Raw genomic sequence first — 13,653 nt, forward strand, 5'->3', positions numbered from 1 at the left:
GACCCTCTGTTTCAAAGCCAGAAGACTAATCCACTGGGCCACAACGCTCCGTAATGATGATAGACTATTGATTATTGTGGTGATATTACCAGTGTTTAATAACGATGGTAATGAAAAATAATGGTTTCATGAACAATTAAATATTATCATTATCATTTTCAAAGGTAATATTTATTGTTCGTAAATTGTTTGTTTATATCTTAACTGTTATCTGTCTATTTTAGTCTTACATTGTATATTTTCATTCATTCATTTCTTTTACTGATTCCACTAGACAGATATCAGTGAGAAGGATAGACAATATTTTTTGTTTATATAATCTTTTAAATCCTTATTTGTTGTTTACGTTTAATTGTTGTATTTTTTTTCATCTTAGTTTTTGTGTTGTATTTTCCTCTTAGGTAAATACAAATGAGATGGTGTCCCTTGTTCGAGAGCCTACTAACAGGTACGATAAGAATGCTGTGAAAGTGGAAAACATATGGGGGCAGCAAGTTGGTCACATCAAGAGAGAGCTGGCTGAAGTATTGTCATACATCGTAGACAATAACTATGCACGGATTGAAGGGTGAGATCATAGACCTGGGGGATGCTTCACAAAGTTCTAAGTATGACTTAGAGTCGCACTTAAATGCCTTACAAGATATGAAACATGCAATCTTATTGGTCAATACGCAGTAGTGCGCGTCCTCTTCGCATGATCTGACCAAAGCGGTCATGCCTTTTATACCGCACCACAACTAGACATTTAAGTGTGACTCAAAGTCACACTTAAATCTTTGTGAAACACCCCCAGGTGGATGTTTCACAAAGCTGCCTGTATTAAAGTTACTTTAGAAATGATTGGTGATCCTTTCTTGTGGTAAATGATACACACCAGATTTTCATTGACCAGTATTGATGTAGTTCCTAAGAAAGGGTCACCGGTCTTTCAAATTGTCGCTTGTAACTTACGAATGCCGTAATGGAACACCCATGAGGGTAACCCAGAGAGCGCGGGCCGAAGCCCAGAAGGTAACCATAAGCTGCCACAGGTAACAAATACTAACATGGGTACCTTCGAGGTTGGGGTACCAAAAACACCCAAAATGAAAGAAAAAAGAAGATATCATGCACCCACCTGAATTCTATGGATGAAGGTCTAACGGACAGCAGATTCCTGACATCGAGTCAGTATTCATACCCTTGAATGAACTTTCACATGAAAATTAACGAACCAGAATGGATTTTCCATTTTGATTTACCGAAAAACAGAGAATCACTTCCTACTGTTTATTGCTAACAACATAACATCAAATTTCAACACGGTATGATTTCATAGTATGTAATCCACAAATGATACACTTGCCACTAATTTGAGAACCCTTATTATTTTTAGACCTTGGTTCTGTTTCAAAAAGAATTTACAATTGATATTATTACAGAAATTTGATAAAGTTTGCCTCACTTGAAATTCTAGGTAAAAAAAAGACAGGTGGAAATATAATGCATAATTTAAAGTTATCACTTTGAATGTGGTGCAGTGCTTTAATTATAGAATCCCCAAGGCCATTGGATTCCCTAGTAATTAGTCTCAATGCCCCTTTCACTGGCATTAGAATATTTTTGTGCCCTTTTAAACTTTTAATGTGCCATTCACTGTAATCAGTGAGTGCCTCTTTTTTCAGAGTCTATATTTAAATGTTTTATTTATAAAAAAAAGAGAATCACTCATGAGACAATAATGTTAAACCTCTTGACCATAAGCAGAACTGAACAATGGAATCACTCATGCATGTAATGCACTCCTCAAAATGCAATAGACATAACAATAGCTGTATGACCATTGCACAAAAATGTGTTCGTGGCACTCCAGTGGATGCACAGATATGTGTTCATGGCACATTAAGGGTTAATCGTTCTCATGTAAGCTATATATAAGTGTGCCCAATATAGAAGTGGCCTTGCCTTCAAAACTGTTATGAGATACTTAAATCTTTGTGTATGATTGGCTTAGAGCAAGTTCAGTTGTACATTTAAAGGCATAGCCTATAGATATTGACTTGACTTTGAAATATCTGAGCCACAGAGTCCCACTTTTTACATGTGTCTGTGATATGTTACAAAAATGAAGCCCAGAAAAAATAAAAAAGAAGTCTCATCTGAAAAATCATTATTTTGATAATGCATCCGAAAAGTGAAAGGTAAAGTGACAGGAAACAATGTCCTTATACACTACAATTTTTTTTAGGGGCTATCCACATTCGGTTGATTTTTTGCAGAATTTTTTGAGGAAATTTCCTTTATTTTAAGGGCTTTTTTTTTCGGGGTAACAAGCAATTATGCAGCAAAAAACAAATATCATTATTCTATCAGTTAGAATATTGAAAAATTTGAATATTGTTTGTGACAGATCTTGGGGCGACTGTAAAAAGGATGGTCACTCCAAAGCATACATTTTTGGGGAATCTGGGTTGTCATAAGTGCGAAATCGCCTGTCGTCCTCATGTATTTTGTACTGTGAATAGATCGATGCATAGTTTAAAGTTATCACTATTTTTTTTTGTACAGAGTGGTACCAAGGGGCACCAACAACATGTACAAAATGCCTGTAGATATTTCGCTGTATGGTCCACAATGTAACCAAACCGTAGTCCAGCAGAGGTTGAGGAGCCGAGGATTCAGCATCGGGATGATAGAGAAAAGAGCAGGACTATCGAATGCCCCATCACAGACCAAGAGCCAGAAGTCTTCTACATACAATCCCAGAAGTGCCCTTGGGAAGTCGGTGACGTTGTCAGAGGCAGAGGTAAGATTGATTTGATGTTATCTCTTTAATAGAGGATTGCTCAAAAGAGGTCAGTGCCCAACTGAATTAGATTATTATACCTACAAAGCTTGGTGCAGGTTTTGGAAGAAGCATTTGACCTGTTGGCCAAGGCGATTAGGGTACGTTGGTATTGACACGTGTTGAGGAGGGATGACAGGCATGTTTTAAAAAGGGCTTTTGAGTATGAGGTGGGTGGTTTGAGGAGGAGAGGACAGCCGAAGAAGACACGGAAGAGCGTGTTTAGGAGGAGACTTGGAGGGTTGGGTTTAGGGTGGAGGATGCACTGAATCAGGCAAAGTGAAGGGAGGGGATAACGACCATTGTTGGGAGTGTGAGGTGAATCCAGCACCCCGTTCACATGGAAAAAATAGATTTGAAACTTTTGGTTTGATGATGATTTATCCAAAAGCATCCTCAGGAAGTCGATTACACAGTCAGAGGCCGAGGAAAGCTTGTTATTAAATTATCTTCATAAGAAGATAAACACTCCAAAAAAGTTGGGAGAAAAAATGTTCAGAGGTTTTTGTCTCACCTGCATAGCAGAGTGAGACGATAGGCGCCGCTTTTCCGACGGCAGCGGCGTCAACACCAAATCTTAACCGAAGGTTAAGTTTTTGAAATGACAGCATAACTTAGAAAAGTATATGGACTTAGTTCATGAAACTTGGCCATAAGGTTAATCAAGTATTACTGAACATCCTGCCTGAGTTTCAGGTCACATGACCAAGGTCAAAGGTCATTTAGGGTCAATGAACTTAGACCATGTTGGGGGAATCAACATCAAAATCTTAACCTAAGGTTTTTGAAATGTCATCATAACTTAGAAAGTATATGGACCTAGTTCATGAAATTTGGCCATAAGGTTAATCAAGTATTACTGAACATCCTGCTTGAGTTTCACGTCACATGACCAAGGTCAAAGGTCATTTAGGGTCAATGAACTTTGGCCAAATTGGGGGTATTTGTTGAATTACCATCATAACTTTGAATGTTTATGGATCTGATTCATTAAACTTGGAATTAGAGTAATCAAGTATCACTGAACATCCTGTTCGAATTTCAGGTCACATGACCAAGGTCAAAGGTCAATGAACTTTGGCCATGTGGGGGGTATCTGTTGAATTGCCATCATAACTTTGAAAGTTTATGGATCTGATTAATGAAACTTGGACATAAGAGTAATCAAGTATCTTTGAACATCCCATCAGAGTTTCACGTCACACGACCAAGGTCAAAGGTCATTTAAGGTCAATGAACTTTGGCCATGTTGGGGGTATTTGTTGAATTACCATCATATCTCTGTAAGTGTATTGGTCTAGTTCATAAAACGTGGACATAAGAGTAACCAAGTTTCACTGAACATCTAATGCGAGTTTCAGGTCACATGACCAAGGTCAAAGGTCTATGGACTTTGGCCATGTTGGGGGTATTTGTTGAATTACTATCATAACTATGTAAGTATATTTGTCTAGTTCATAAAACTTGGACATACGAGTCATCAAGTATCACTGAACATCTCATGCGAGTTTCAGGTCACATGACCAAAGTCAAAGGTCATTATACTTTAGCCATTTTAGAGGTAATTATTAGATTGCTTTCATAAATTTCAACGTTAATAATTATAGTGTATAAAATGTGGATATAGGGGTAATCAAGTATCACTGACAAGTTTTATGTCACATGATCAATTATATGAATGGTGTTTTTTATGAATAATTATTTTATAGTAATTTCAGCACTGCTGCTATATTGAATCGTATGGTGCATGTGAGACCGCCAGAGGCATTCCATTTGTTTGTAAGATGTCTTCTACATGTACCTCGATCCAAAATCACCATCAGATAGTTTGTTTCAGACCTTTCGCATTTCTTAGGAGGAAACTTTCTACAATGCACCAATTCCTTTGAAAATGCAAGTAAAATCACAATGGAGAGCTGAGAGGCTTTTGTCGAAAGTTGATGGACCGGGACAGCATCGGAATCTCTTGACTCTGGACAACGGCATATTTGCAATAATTTGTTCTTCCGCGGCAAATCTTTGGATGATCTGCTGTCCTAGTCCACCAACTTTCGACGAAAGCCTCATGATTTGGATTGCATTTTCAAAGGAATCAATTTGTTGTAGAGAGTTTCCGTGTAGTAAAAGCGGAAACACTCTATTGTCAGAGGCAGAGGAAAGAACGTTATTTAATTATTCCCATAAGTACACAAATGCTCAAAGAAGTACAGATGCAAAAGAATCAGTAAGTTAGGGACATCATTCTCTCCTTTGCATAACACTGTATCGTGCAACGTTAAGCAAAGTTTTAAAATGTCTTCCTTATTTTTTTAGCTTAATGCTTGTTTAATTTTTCATTTATTTCTCAAATTGACTTTTTGTTGGGGTGGACTTGACTTTTGAATATTAGTGCTAAGAATAAAGAATAAAATTATTAAACAAGTATTTTGTACTCATCGTTGCAATAATTTTGATGCATAAAACCTTCTTTCCTCTCTATTTTATAGATGAAGAATGAAGTGGATACCTTGTTCGACAATCTCAAATCTCAGGACAAAACTACGGAGCAAGAACCCAGTAAGGTATGCTAAAATAGTAACATTTATGCAATGGGGCCCAGGTGGCCTCTAAACCATGTTTGACTGTATTCAATGTACAATTTATCCTCACCAGATGTACAGGAATTTAAATTTTAGTCTTTACAGGTAGGTGGTCTTTAAAGGCAAGTTGATCGTATTTAGTCAAACTATTTTTAACTTTAAAATATTGTTTTTGACTCAATTTCTGTTTATTTTTTTCAATTGTTTTTATATAGAGGTATTGTGGCTTAGTGGATAAATCTTGTGCTAAAGCTGGGTTTATAGTATGCAGCATGCAGAAGCACTTAATTACCTGTAAGCACAGTATAAAATACAGTTGTTTTTAAACATTAGTGAACCCCACCACAGAATGCAATCATTTCATGCTGAGTATAGACAATGTAGACAATGTTCGCAAGCCGAGGCAAACAAGCTTTATTGAGTGTAACATTTTATCACCTGGCTTCACTATTAAATATCTAAAACATGGCGGAACTTGAACACATTTAATAATCTTCATTTTCTGGTGGGGTTTCACTAACTTTGGAGCACTACTGTAACTGGCGGTTGTAATTAGTATGTATTATTGTTGTTTCTTTAAGTGGATTGTAAGTACGATGTACCCTCACCAGAAGCAGGCCCTCCACTGGATGTTAGCCAGAGAGAGCGACGACAAGCTGCCTACGTTCTGGGACAAGACAGCGTCCGGTCTCTACCGCAACTCCCTGACAAACTTCACCAGCGCCAAGCGACCGGACAGCGTGCGTGGCGGGATCCTGGCAGACGAGATGGGGTTGGGGAAGACTCTGTCCGTCATATCGCTCGTCATGCACGAGTTCGTGATGCCAGAGTTCGCGGACCTCCCTCCGGAGTGTGTTGGTCTTCCTCCGTCTTTGCCGAGCTTGCCGGAAGCACAGGAGATGGATTGCAACAAGCCTTCGGCAAGTCAGGTTACTCAGGTCAGATATTAATTTCTTACTCTCATTGGAAAAAATTCTCATAATTCAACCAAGGTTATTAAAGTCAACAAGTCGATATTTAACATTAACCATTCTCTCTAGATTTATATCTAACAGTTGGGGAGTGTTTCATGGAAGGACTTGATCTAACAAGTCCTGTTTTATCCGGCAGTTACCATAGTAACAGTGCTTCCAAGCCAATCAGAATTAAGGAAAGTTGTCCGATCTGACAACTTGTCGGATGAAAATGTTGATGAAACGCTCCCCAGGTGGTAGATGAAGTAATGGTGATCAGGGATTCACACAATATACCTGTTGTTCTGAGGAGGTGATAGTAGTAAAGGATATGCATTTATTATTCAATAAAAACTTGTTAACAGGTCCATATTCCCTTATATATGTATCAACCTCTCTCTCTCTCTCTCCCTCTTGATTTGTATCTAAGAGAAGGTGATACATGTAGATGAAGTAACAGTGATCAAGGATTCCAAAGAGATACCTGTCATTTGAGAGGAAGTTATAGTAATAGAGGATATTGACCTTTCAACAGGTTTTTGTCTCGCCTGCATAGCGGAGCGAGACTATAGGCGCCGCTTTTCCGACGGCGGCGGCGGCGGCGTCAACATCAAATCTTAACCTAAGGTTAAGTTTTTGAAATGACATCATAACTTAGAAAGTATATGGACCTAACTTGGACATAAGGTTAATCAAGTATTACTGAACATCCTGCTTGAGTTTCAGGTCACATGACTAAGGTCAAAGGTCATTTAGGGTCAATAAACTTAGACCATGTTGGGAGAATTATTTTCAAAATCTTAACCGAAGGTTAAGTTTTTGAAATGACATCATAACTTAGAAAGTATATGGACCTTGTTCATGAAACTTGGGCATAAGGTTAATCAAGTATTAGTGAACATCCTGCTTGAGTTTCAGGTCACATGACCGAGGTCAAAGGTCATTTAGGGTCAATGAACTTTTGCCAAGTTGGGGGTATTTGTTGAATTACCTTCATAACTTTGAAAATTTATGGATCTAGTTCATGAAACTTGGACATTAGGTTAATCAAGTACCACTGAATATCCTGTGCAAGTTTCAGGTCACATGACCATGGTCATTTAAGGTCAATGAACTTTAGCCGTGTTGGGAGTCTTTGTTAAATTACCATCCTAACTCTGAAGGTTTATGGATCTAGTTCATAAAACTTGGACATAAGAGTAATCGAGTATCACTGAACATCTTGTACGAGTTTCAGGTCACATGACCATGGTCAAAGGTCATTTAAGGTCAATGAACTTTGGCCGTGTTGGGGGTATTTGTTGAATTACCATCCTAACTCTGAAGTTTATGGATCTATTTCATAAAACTTAGGATATAAGAGTATTCAAGTATCACTAAATAATCCCCTGTGAGTTTCAGGTCACAAAACCAAGGTCAAAGGTCAGTTAAGGTCAATAAACTTAGGCCATGTTGGGGTAATTGTTGAATTGCCATCATAACTTTGAAAGTTTATGGATAGAGTGAATGAAATGTGGACATGGGTGTATTTGACCATATGAATGGTGTTTTTGTGAATGATTATTTTATAGAAGTTTTCAAAGTTAGCACTGCTGCTATATTAAATTGCGTAATGCAGGCGAGACTGCCAGAGGCGTTCCACTTGTTATTGTCTTATATCAACTGCACTCTCTCTCGTGATTTGTATGTAACAGAATGTGATAGATGAAGTAATGTTGATCAAGGATTCCCAGGATATACCTGTCGTTTGAGAGGAGGTGATAGTAATAGAGGATAGTCCTATATTATCGAATATTATTTCAATATTGACCTTCCAACAGATTAATATTTATATAATATTGACTGGCCTTGAGGGGAACATCAAATATGTCACCCGAAACAGGATCACATTGGCCCAAGTCTTTAGACGAGGGCAATATGGTTCTTTGAAGGGTAACATATTTGATGTTTCCCGAAAGAAGAGCCAGTCAATAATATTATTACCTAAGGCTGTACAATGTGTAATTCAAACTATTATTTGGAACAATTTATATGCCTGTTTGCTTTTATACTTCCGATTTCAGGTTATTCACAAACTTAGCGAAGTAACCCTTAATAAGCAATTGTGACGTAAATTGTTACCTTCCAGTCCTGCATCCAGCCTGGCGTGCACATACACTCAACGCGTAGAAATCTTACGCTTGGGTTACGGTCGTGTATGCGCTGGCCGCGCCGTGCATTATCTACAATGCGTTGGTTCACAAACTGGTTCCAGTCAGATTTCCCAAATACTGAAGTAGAGGCCCCTACTGCGCAAGCGCACTAGCAAAAATATGGCTAATATTGCCCTCTGTTTTGTACAGAATACCTATGGGCAATGCCAGGGGAGGGCAACATGGCAAATGTTTACCTCGTTGATATGGTCTCGGATTGAAAGTAGCGAACGAAATATGACTTATTTATCTGCTAAAATACCTTGTATAGGTAATAATGCCTTATATCAACTGCACTCTCTCTTGATTTGTATCTTACAGAATGTGGTAGATGAAGTAGTGGTGATCAAGGATTCCCAGGATATACCTGTCATTTCAGAGGAGGTGATAGTAATACAGGATAGTCCAAGTCCCAATAGTAAAGATATAATTGTCATTAAAGATGAAGCACCTGTTGTCACAAGTTCCTCAAACACTGCAGCAGTCACAGCCACCGGTAGACCCAAGAGGTAATTTGATTCAAATTTCACCCCTCCCCCTTGGGCTTATTCCTTTATTTATTTGTTAATACATTGTTTAAATATTCCCTTAATTTCAATTGAATGGATATGTTACTGTTGGATGATCATTGAAGGGTTTCATGATGGTACTGTAGGAGAGGCTAACATTTCACCATGGGGTATATAAGGAATTTTGGATGGTGGGATAATAATGATAATAGTAATATCATATTTTCTCAGGGTGGCAAATTCAACCCCAAAAACTGTTCCTCCAGCGGGCCCTGCTTAAACATGATAATGTTATAATTACCCCGGCTTTAGCTGGGATGCCCAGGCACTCAAGCATTAGAGGAGTTTCTTCCTACAGGGTACGCATGTTCTGCACTTGAAAATCATTTTGAGAATACAGTAGTTACCACAACTGGTGTTTCTCTTAAGGAACATTTGTTTGGTGATGTTTCTTTGCAGGGCAAGTGCTGCTAATGTCAAGTTTGTCTTCAGTGATGATTCAGATGATAATCCATCACCTATAAAGAAAGGTATGTACATGTGTATAACATATTAAGTATGATCTCCGTTTTAGTTCTTATATAGCACTTTACTTTTGTATGAAAGGATCTGACACATTGGCCCAAATCACAAAATTGGTTTTGATTCTGTGCTTTGAAAACATGGTTTATAGTAGAGCGGATTAGCTCCAAAAATCACGACGATTGTGCAAATTTTGACTAAAGCATGAAACTTTCACAAGTATTAGTATATGCCGTAAGATTTATTTTAAAGATGGGAGGTAAATTTTTAAATGCCATTTTCGGATTAATTTCTCCAAAACAACATACATTCCCATGTAAATGGTAAATAAACATGATATAGATGACCAAAATGATAATTTTCAGGCTCCCGATTGAATACATATGAAATTTAGAAATACATGTATTCAAGATCATCAAGATAGTTCCAATTGGTCCGTTGCCATGGCAACGGCTTGTTTTTCCCCAGAAAAATAAAAATATTTGTTTGAAAAACCTTGTAGAAAATGATTTATCTTTAATTTCCCCTAATTTTACAGTGCTTAACAAAGATATTTTGGTTGCTAAATGTGTAAATTACATCTCAAGCCATTGCCATGGCAACGAAATATAATCTAGTTTACAAAAATAACATGGTTGACAAGACAATGGACAGGTGGAAAATACAATTGGAATTGACTTTAATCTGTATGCTTAAGTTTTGACCCCCTCATTTGAACAAAATATACAAAAAGTGTTCTGCAGGAGTTCTTTATAAAGATAAAAAATTATGTTCCCTTAGTTATGCTTGAATTAAATTTAAAAAGGAACAATTTTACAAAGGGCCTGTTGCCATGGCAACAGCTTATTTCTCTCTAGAAAGGTAAAAATATTGATAAAAATGTAGAATACATGTACGGTATGATCATCATTCCATTTTCCCAAATTTAAAGGTACTAATCGAGATATGTTTGTGACTAAATTTATAAATATAACATCTTAAGCCATTGCCATGGCAACCAAATAACATCTAATTTTTTTTAAAAAGTGGATGATAAGGTTAACAACAGGTGAAAAATACAATGAATATTAACTTAATGTACATGCGTAAGGTTTGACCTACTCAACTAATTTAGGGGAAAATAATACAGTCAGTGTTCTGCATGAACTAATTAAAATGATAAACATTGATGTTGCCTTGGTAATACTTGAATTCAACGATAAATATCAATGTTCCAAATGGCCTGTTGCCATAGCAACGGATCATTTACCCAAGAACAGTACCAGTTTTGATTTAAAAAAGGACTGTATAATCTGATTTTTCTTTCATTTTCCTTAATTTTAGGATTAGAATAGATATTGCTGTTTGCTGTTAACATGCAAATAATATCTAAATCCATTGTCATGGCAACCAAATAACATCTGATTTGAAAAAAAAATATAACATGGTTGACATGATAATGGACAGGTGGAAAATGCAATTTATAACAATTAACTCAAGGTTTGACCCAGTCATTTAATTTTGAACAAAGATTACAGTGTTTCGCATTAGTTCATTAGAATGATGAAATTTGAGATTGCCTTGGTAATGCTTGAATTGAATGATAAATATCAATGTTGCATATGGGCCGTTGCCATGGCAACAACTCTTTTTCCCCAAGAAAAGCACCAAAATTAATTATTAAATTAAATTATTAAAGATAAATCATATTCTACAACGTTTTTTTATCAATGTTTTTACTTTGCTGGGGAAAAACAAGCCGTTGCCATGGCAACAGACCATTTGGAACTATCTTGATGATCTTGAATATTTCTAAATATCATATGTATTCAATTGGGAGCCTGAAATTATTATTTTGGTCATCTATACCATGTTTATTTACCATTTACATGGGAATGCATGTTATTTTGGAGAAATTAATCCGTTGCCATGGCAACGGCCGAAAATGGCATTTATAAATTTACCTCCCATCTTTAAAATAAATCTTACGGCATATACTAATACTTGTGAAAGTTTCATGCTTTAGTCATAATTTGCACAATTGTTCGGCTAATCCGCTCTACTATTATGCAGATTTTATGTAATATTTACACTTAGGCTTACATGTACATGTATGTTCAGGGTATGTAATAAGAAAGCCTCCAGTAATAAATACATTGCATTTATCACAGTGCGCTAAATTGATGCTTTTTACTAGGTTACAGCATTAATGAGCCCACTGTTTTGAATAAAATAGTCTACGGTTTATTATTATTACTTCGACATTTACACTTGGCTCATTAATGCAGTACCCTTTTAACTCTTTGAACCCGAAAAACATACACCCTAAAAGTTGGAATGCGGCTTTAAGTCAATTGGTTTGAAAAGCAAGGGTTCTGGTATCAGGTGACCTTTTAAAAATGACGTTATTTTAGAGATATTCAGTCAATAATTTCATTTAATAATTTTGTCGACGATTGACTCTCATTTGTAGCACAAAACAAATGACCAAACTATACTACCCTACCAAGGAGTATAGGAGATCATTTTATATTTCAAATGTCATGTATTTCTTCATTTTGCCAATAATCTCGATATCTACAAAGAATTCAGGGTGAGGGTCATGACCGTCCTAAATAATCAAGGGTTCAAAGGGTTAATAATGACAGGCGTGAATTTACATGTAGTGCTGTGATAAAAGTATTATGCAGATTGTACAAATGCATAAAATCTGCATAAATCATGGTTTCTTAGCTTAGATTCAAAACAGCCTCTGCAAATTTGGGCTATCATGGTTGATAAGTTCTTTGATACTACTGTATATCGATTAAGATTTTTTTTTTTGCAACATATTAGTAACAGATTTGCCAATAAGTAGGATTTTTCTCAAGGGGAAAATGACACGAAATAAGATCTTAAAACTTGTATGAATTATGATATTTGGTATGTTTTTTTAATCTTAAAGAAAAAGAGGATGAAGGCTTGAAAATATGATAAAAAGGAATAAAGAATCAGATTTTTTCACAATTAAGGTTGCCAGTTTTGTAGTGAAGAACATCCTTGACTCGAGGTTATTCTGTTCTTATTCTTTGCTTCAGCTAAAAAGAAGCAGTCAAAATCAGCAGCAGTTCCCAAAGTCAAAGGTCAGAGTGCTACGAAGGGTAAAGGAAAGGGCAAGAAGACACCCGCAGGAGATGCATCAAAGACATTGTCTACTATCCAAGAAGTGGTTCCTCCACCAGGACCCAGCGTAACAGTCAACACAGTACCAGGTCCATCAATTGCCGCAGGACCTGGCCCTAGTAAACCAATGACCTCTCACACTGTAGATAGCCGATCAATCAACTCAATGCCGGGTCCTAGTCCATCAAATGCCTCAGGACCTGGCCCTAGTAAGTTAGCCATCTCTCATGCTGGAACTAGCCCATCAATCAACTCAGGATCTGGCCCTCGTAAACCAGTAGCATCGAGCTCTGCACCAGGTCCATCAAATGTCGCAGTACCTGGCCCAAGTAAACCAACTGGAGTTGGGGTCATAGGTCACGTTGGAAATGGAGATGCCAAGGGCCCCCGTACTACCCTCATAGTTTGCCCACTGTCTGTACTTTCAAACTGGATTGTGAGTATAGAAATAGGTTCTTAGCATATCTAATATTCAAAGTCTTTGAATTTGTGGTTAACTGATAAGCTCCATAAATTATTTGGTTTTTAAGTATTTGTAGATTAGTTGTCTATATTTATTTTATTTATTTTTTGCCAACGGTATTCAAATCAAAATTCTATTTTCTATATGATAGTGAATGGTTTGATGTGAAAAAATGAGAAAAAGAGAAGTGAGGGAATAATAAAGTTACTTTGAATGGATAGTATTCATAAATTATTAGAAGAGAGAGGGGTGAAAGAATTAGGCCTGATGATTCTACAGAAGGCTTGGATATGAGAGTTGTTCATTGGCATGGTCGACCATTTCAAATGATCCAACTTTGATTGAAGGTTAGTCAAATTTAAGGCCCTATTTTTGATTTTATCTTGCATCATTAAAAAGATTTTATATCCTGAATTCTACCTAAAAATAGGAATATAGTCAATAACAGTCCCAATTTTTTATCCTTG

At 36.8% G+C, this 13,653-nt stretch overlaps 1 protein-coding gene across 1 annotated transcript in view; it reads left to right on the plus strand.

Moving 5' to 3' along the window:
• LOC129278980 (helicase-like transcription factor) overlaps positions 1-13,653 on the plus strand; it is a 41,716-nt gene that overhangs the window by 11,671 nt on the left and 16,392 nt on the right. Inside the window, exons 3-9 of the mRNA XM_064111134.1 lie at positions 402-568; positions 2,551-2,788; positions 5,314-5,388; positions 5,988-6,344; positions 8,873-9,060; positions 9,520-9,590; positions 12,639-13,159. Of these exons, the coding sequence (XP_063967204.1) occupies positions 402-568; positions 2,551-2,788; positions 5,314-5,388; positions 5,988-6,344; positions 8,873-9,060; positions 9,520-9,590; positions 12,639-13,159 (1,617 nt within the window). The remainder of the gene's footprint in view (positions 1-401; positions 569-2,550; positions 2,789-5,313; positions 5,389-5,987; positions 6,345-8,872; positions 9,061-9,519; positions 9,591-12,638; positions 13,160-13,653) is intronic.

Source organism: Lytechinus pictus, chromosome 16, assembly GCF_037042905.1.
Source record: "Lytechinus pictus isolate F3 Inbred chromosome 16, Lp3.0, whole genome shotgun sequence".
Classification (NCBI taxonomy): domain Eukaryota; kingdom Metazoa; phylum Echinodermata; class Echinoidea; order Temnopleuroida; family Toxopneustidae; genus Lytechinus; species Lytechinus pictus.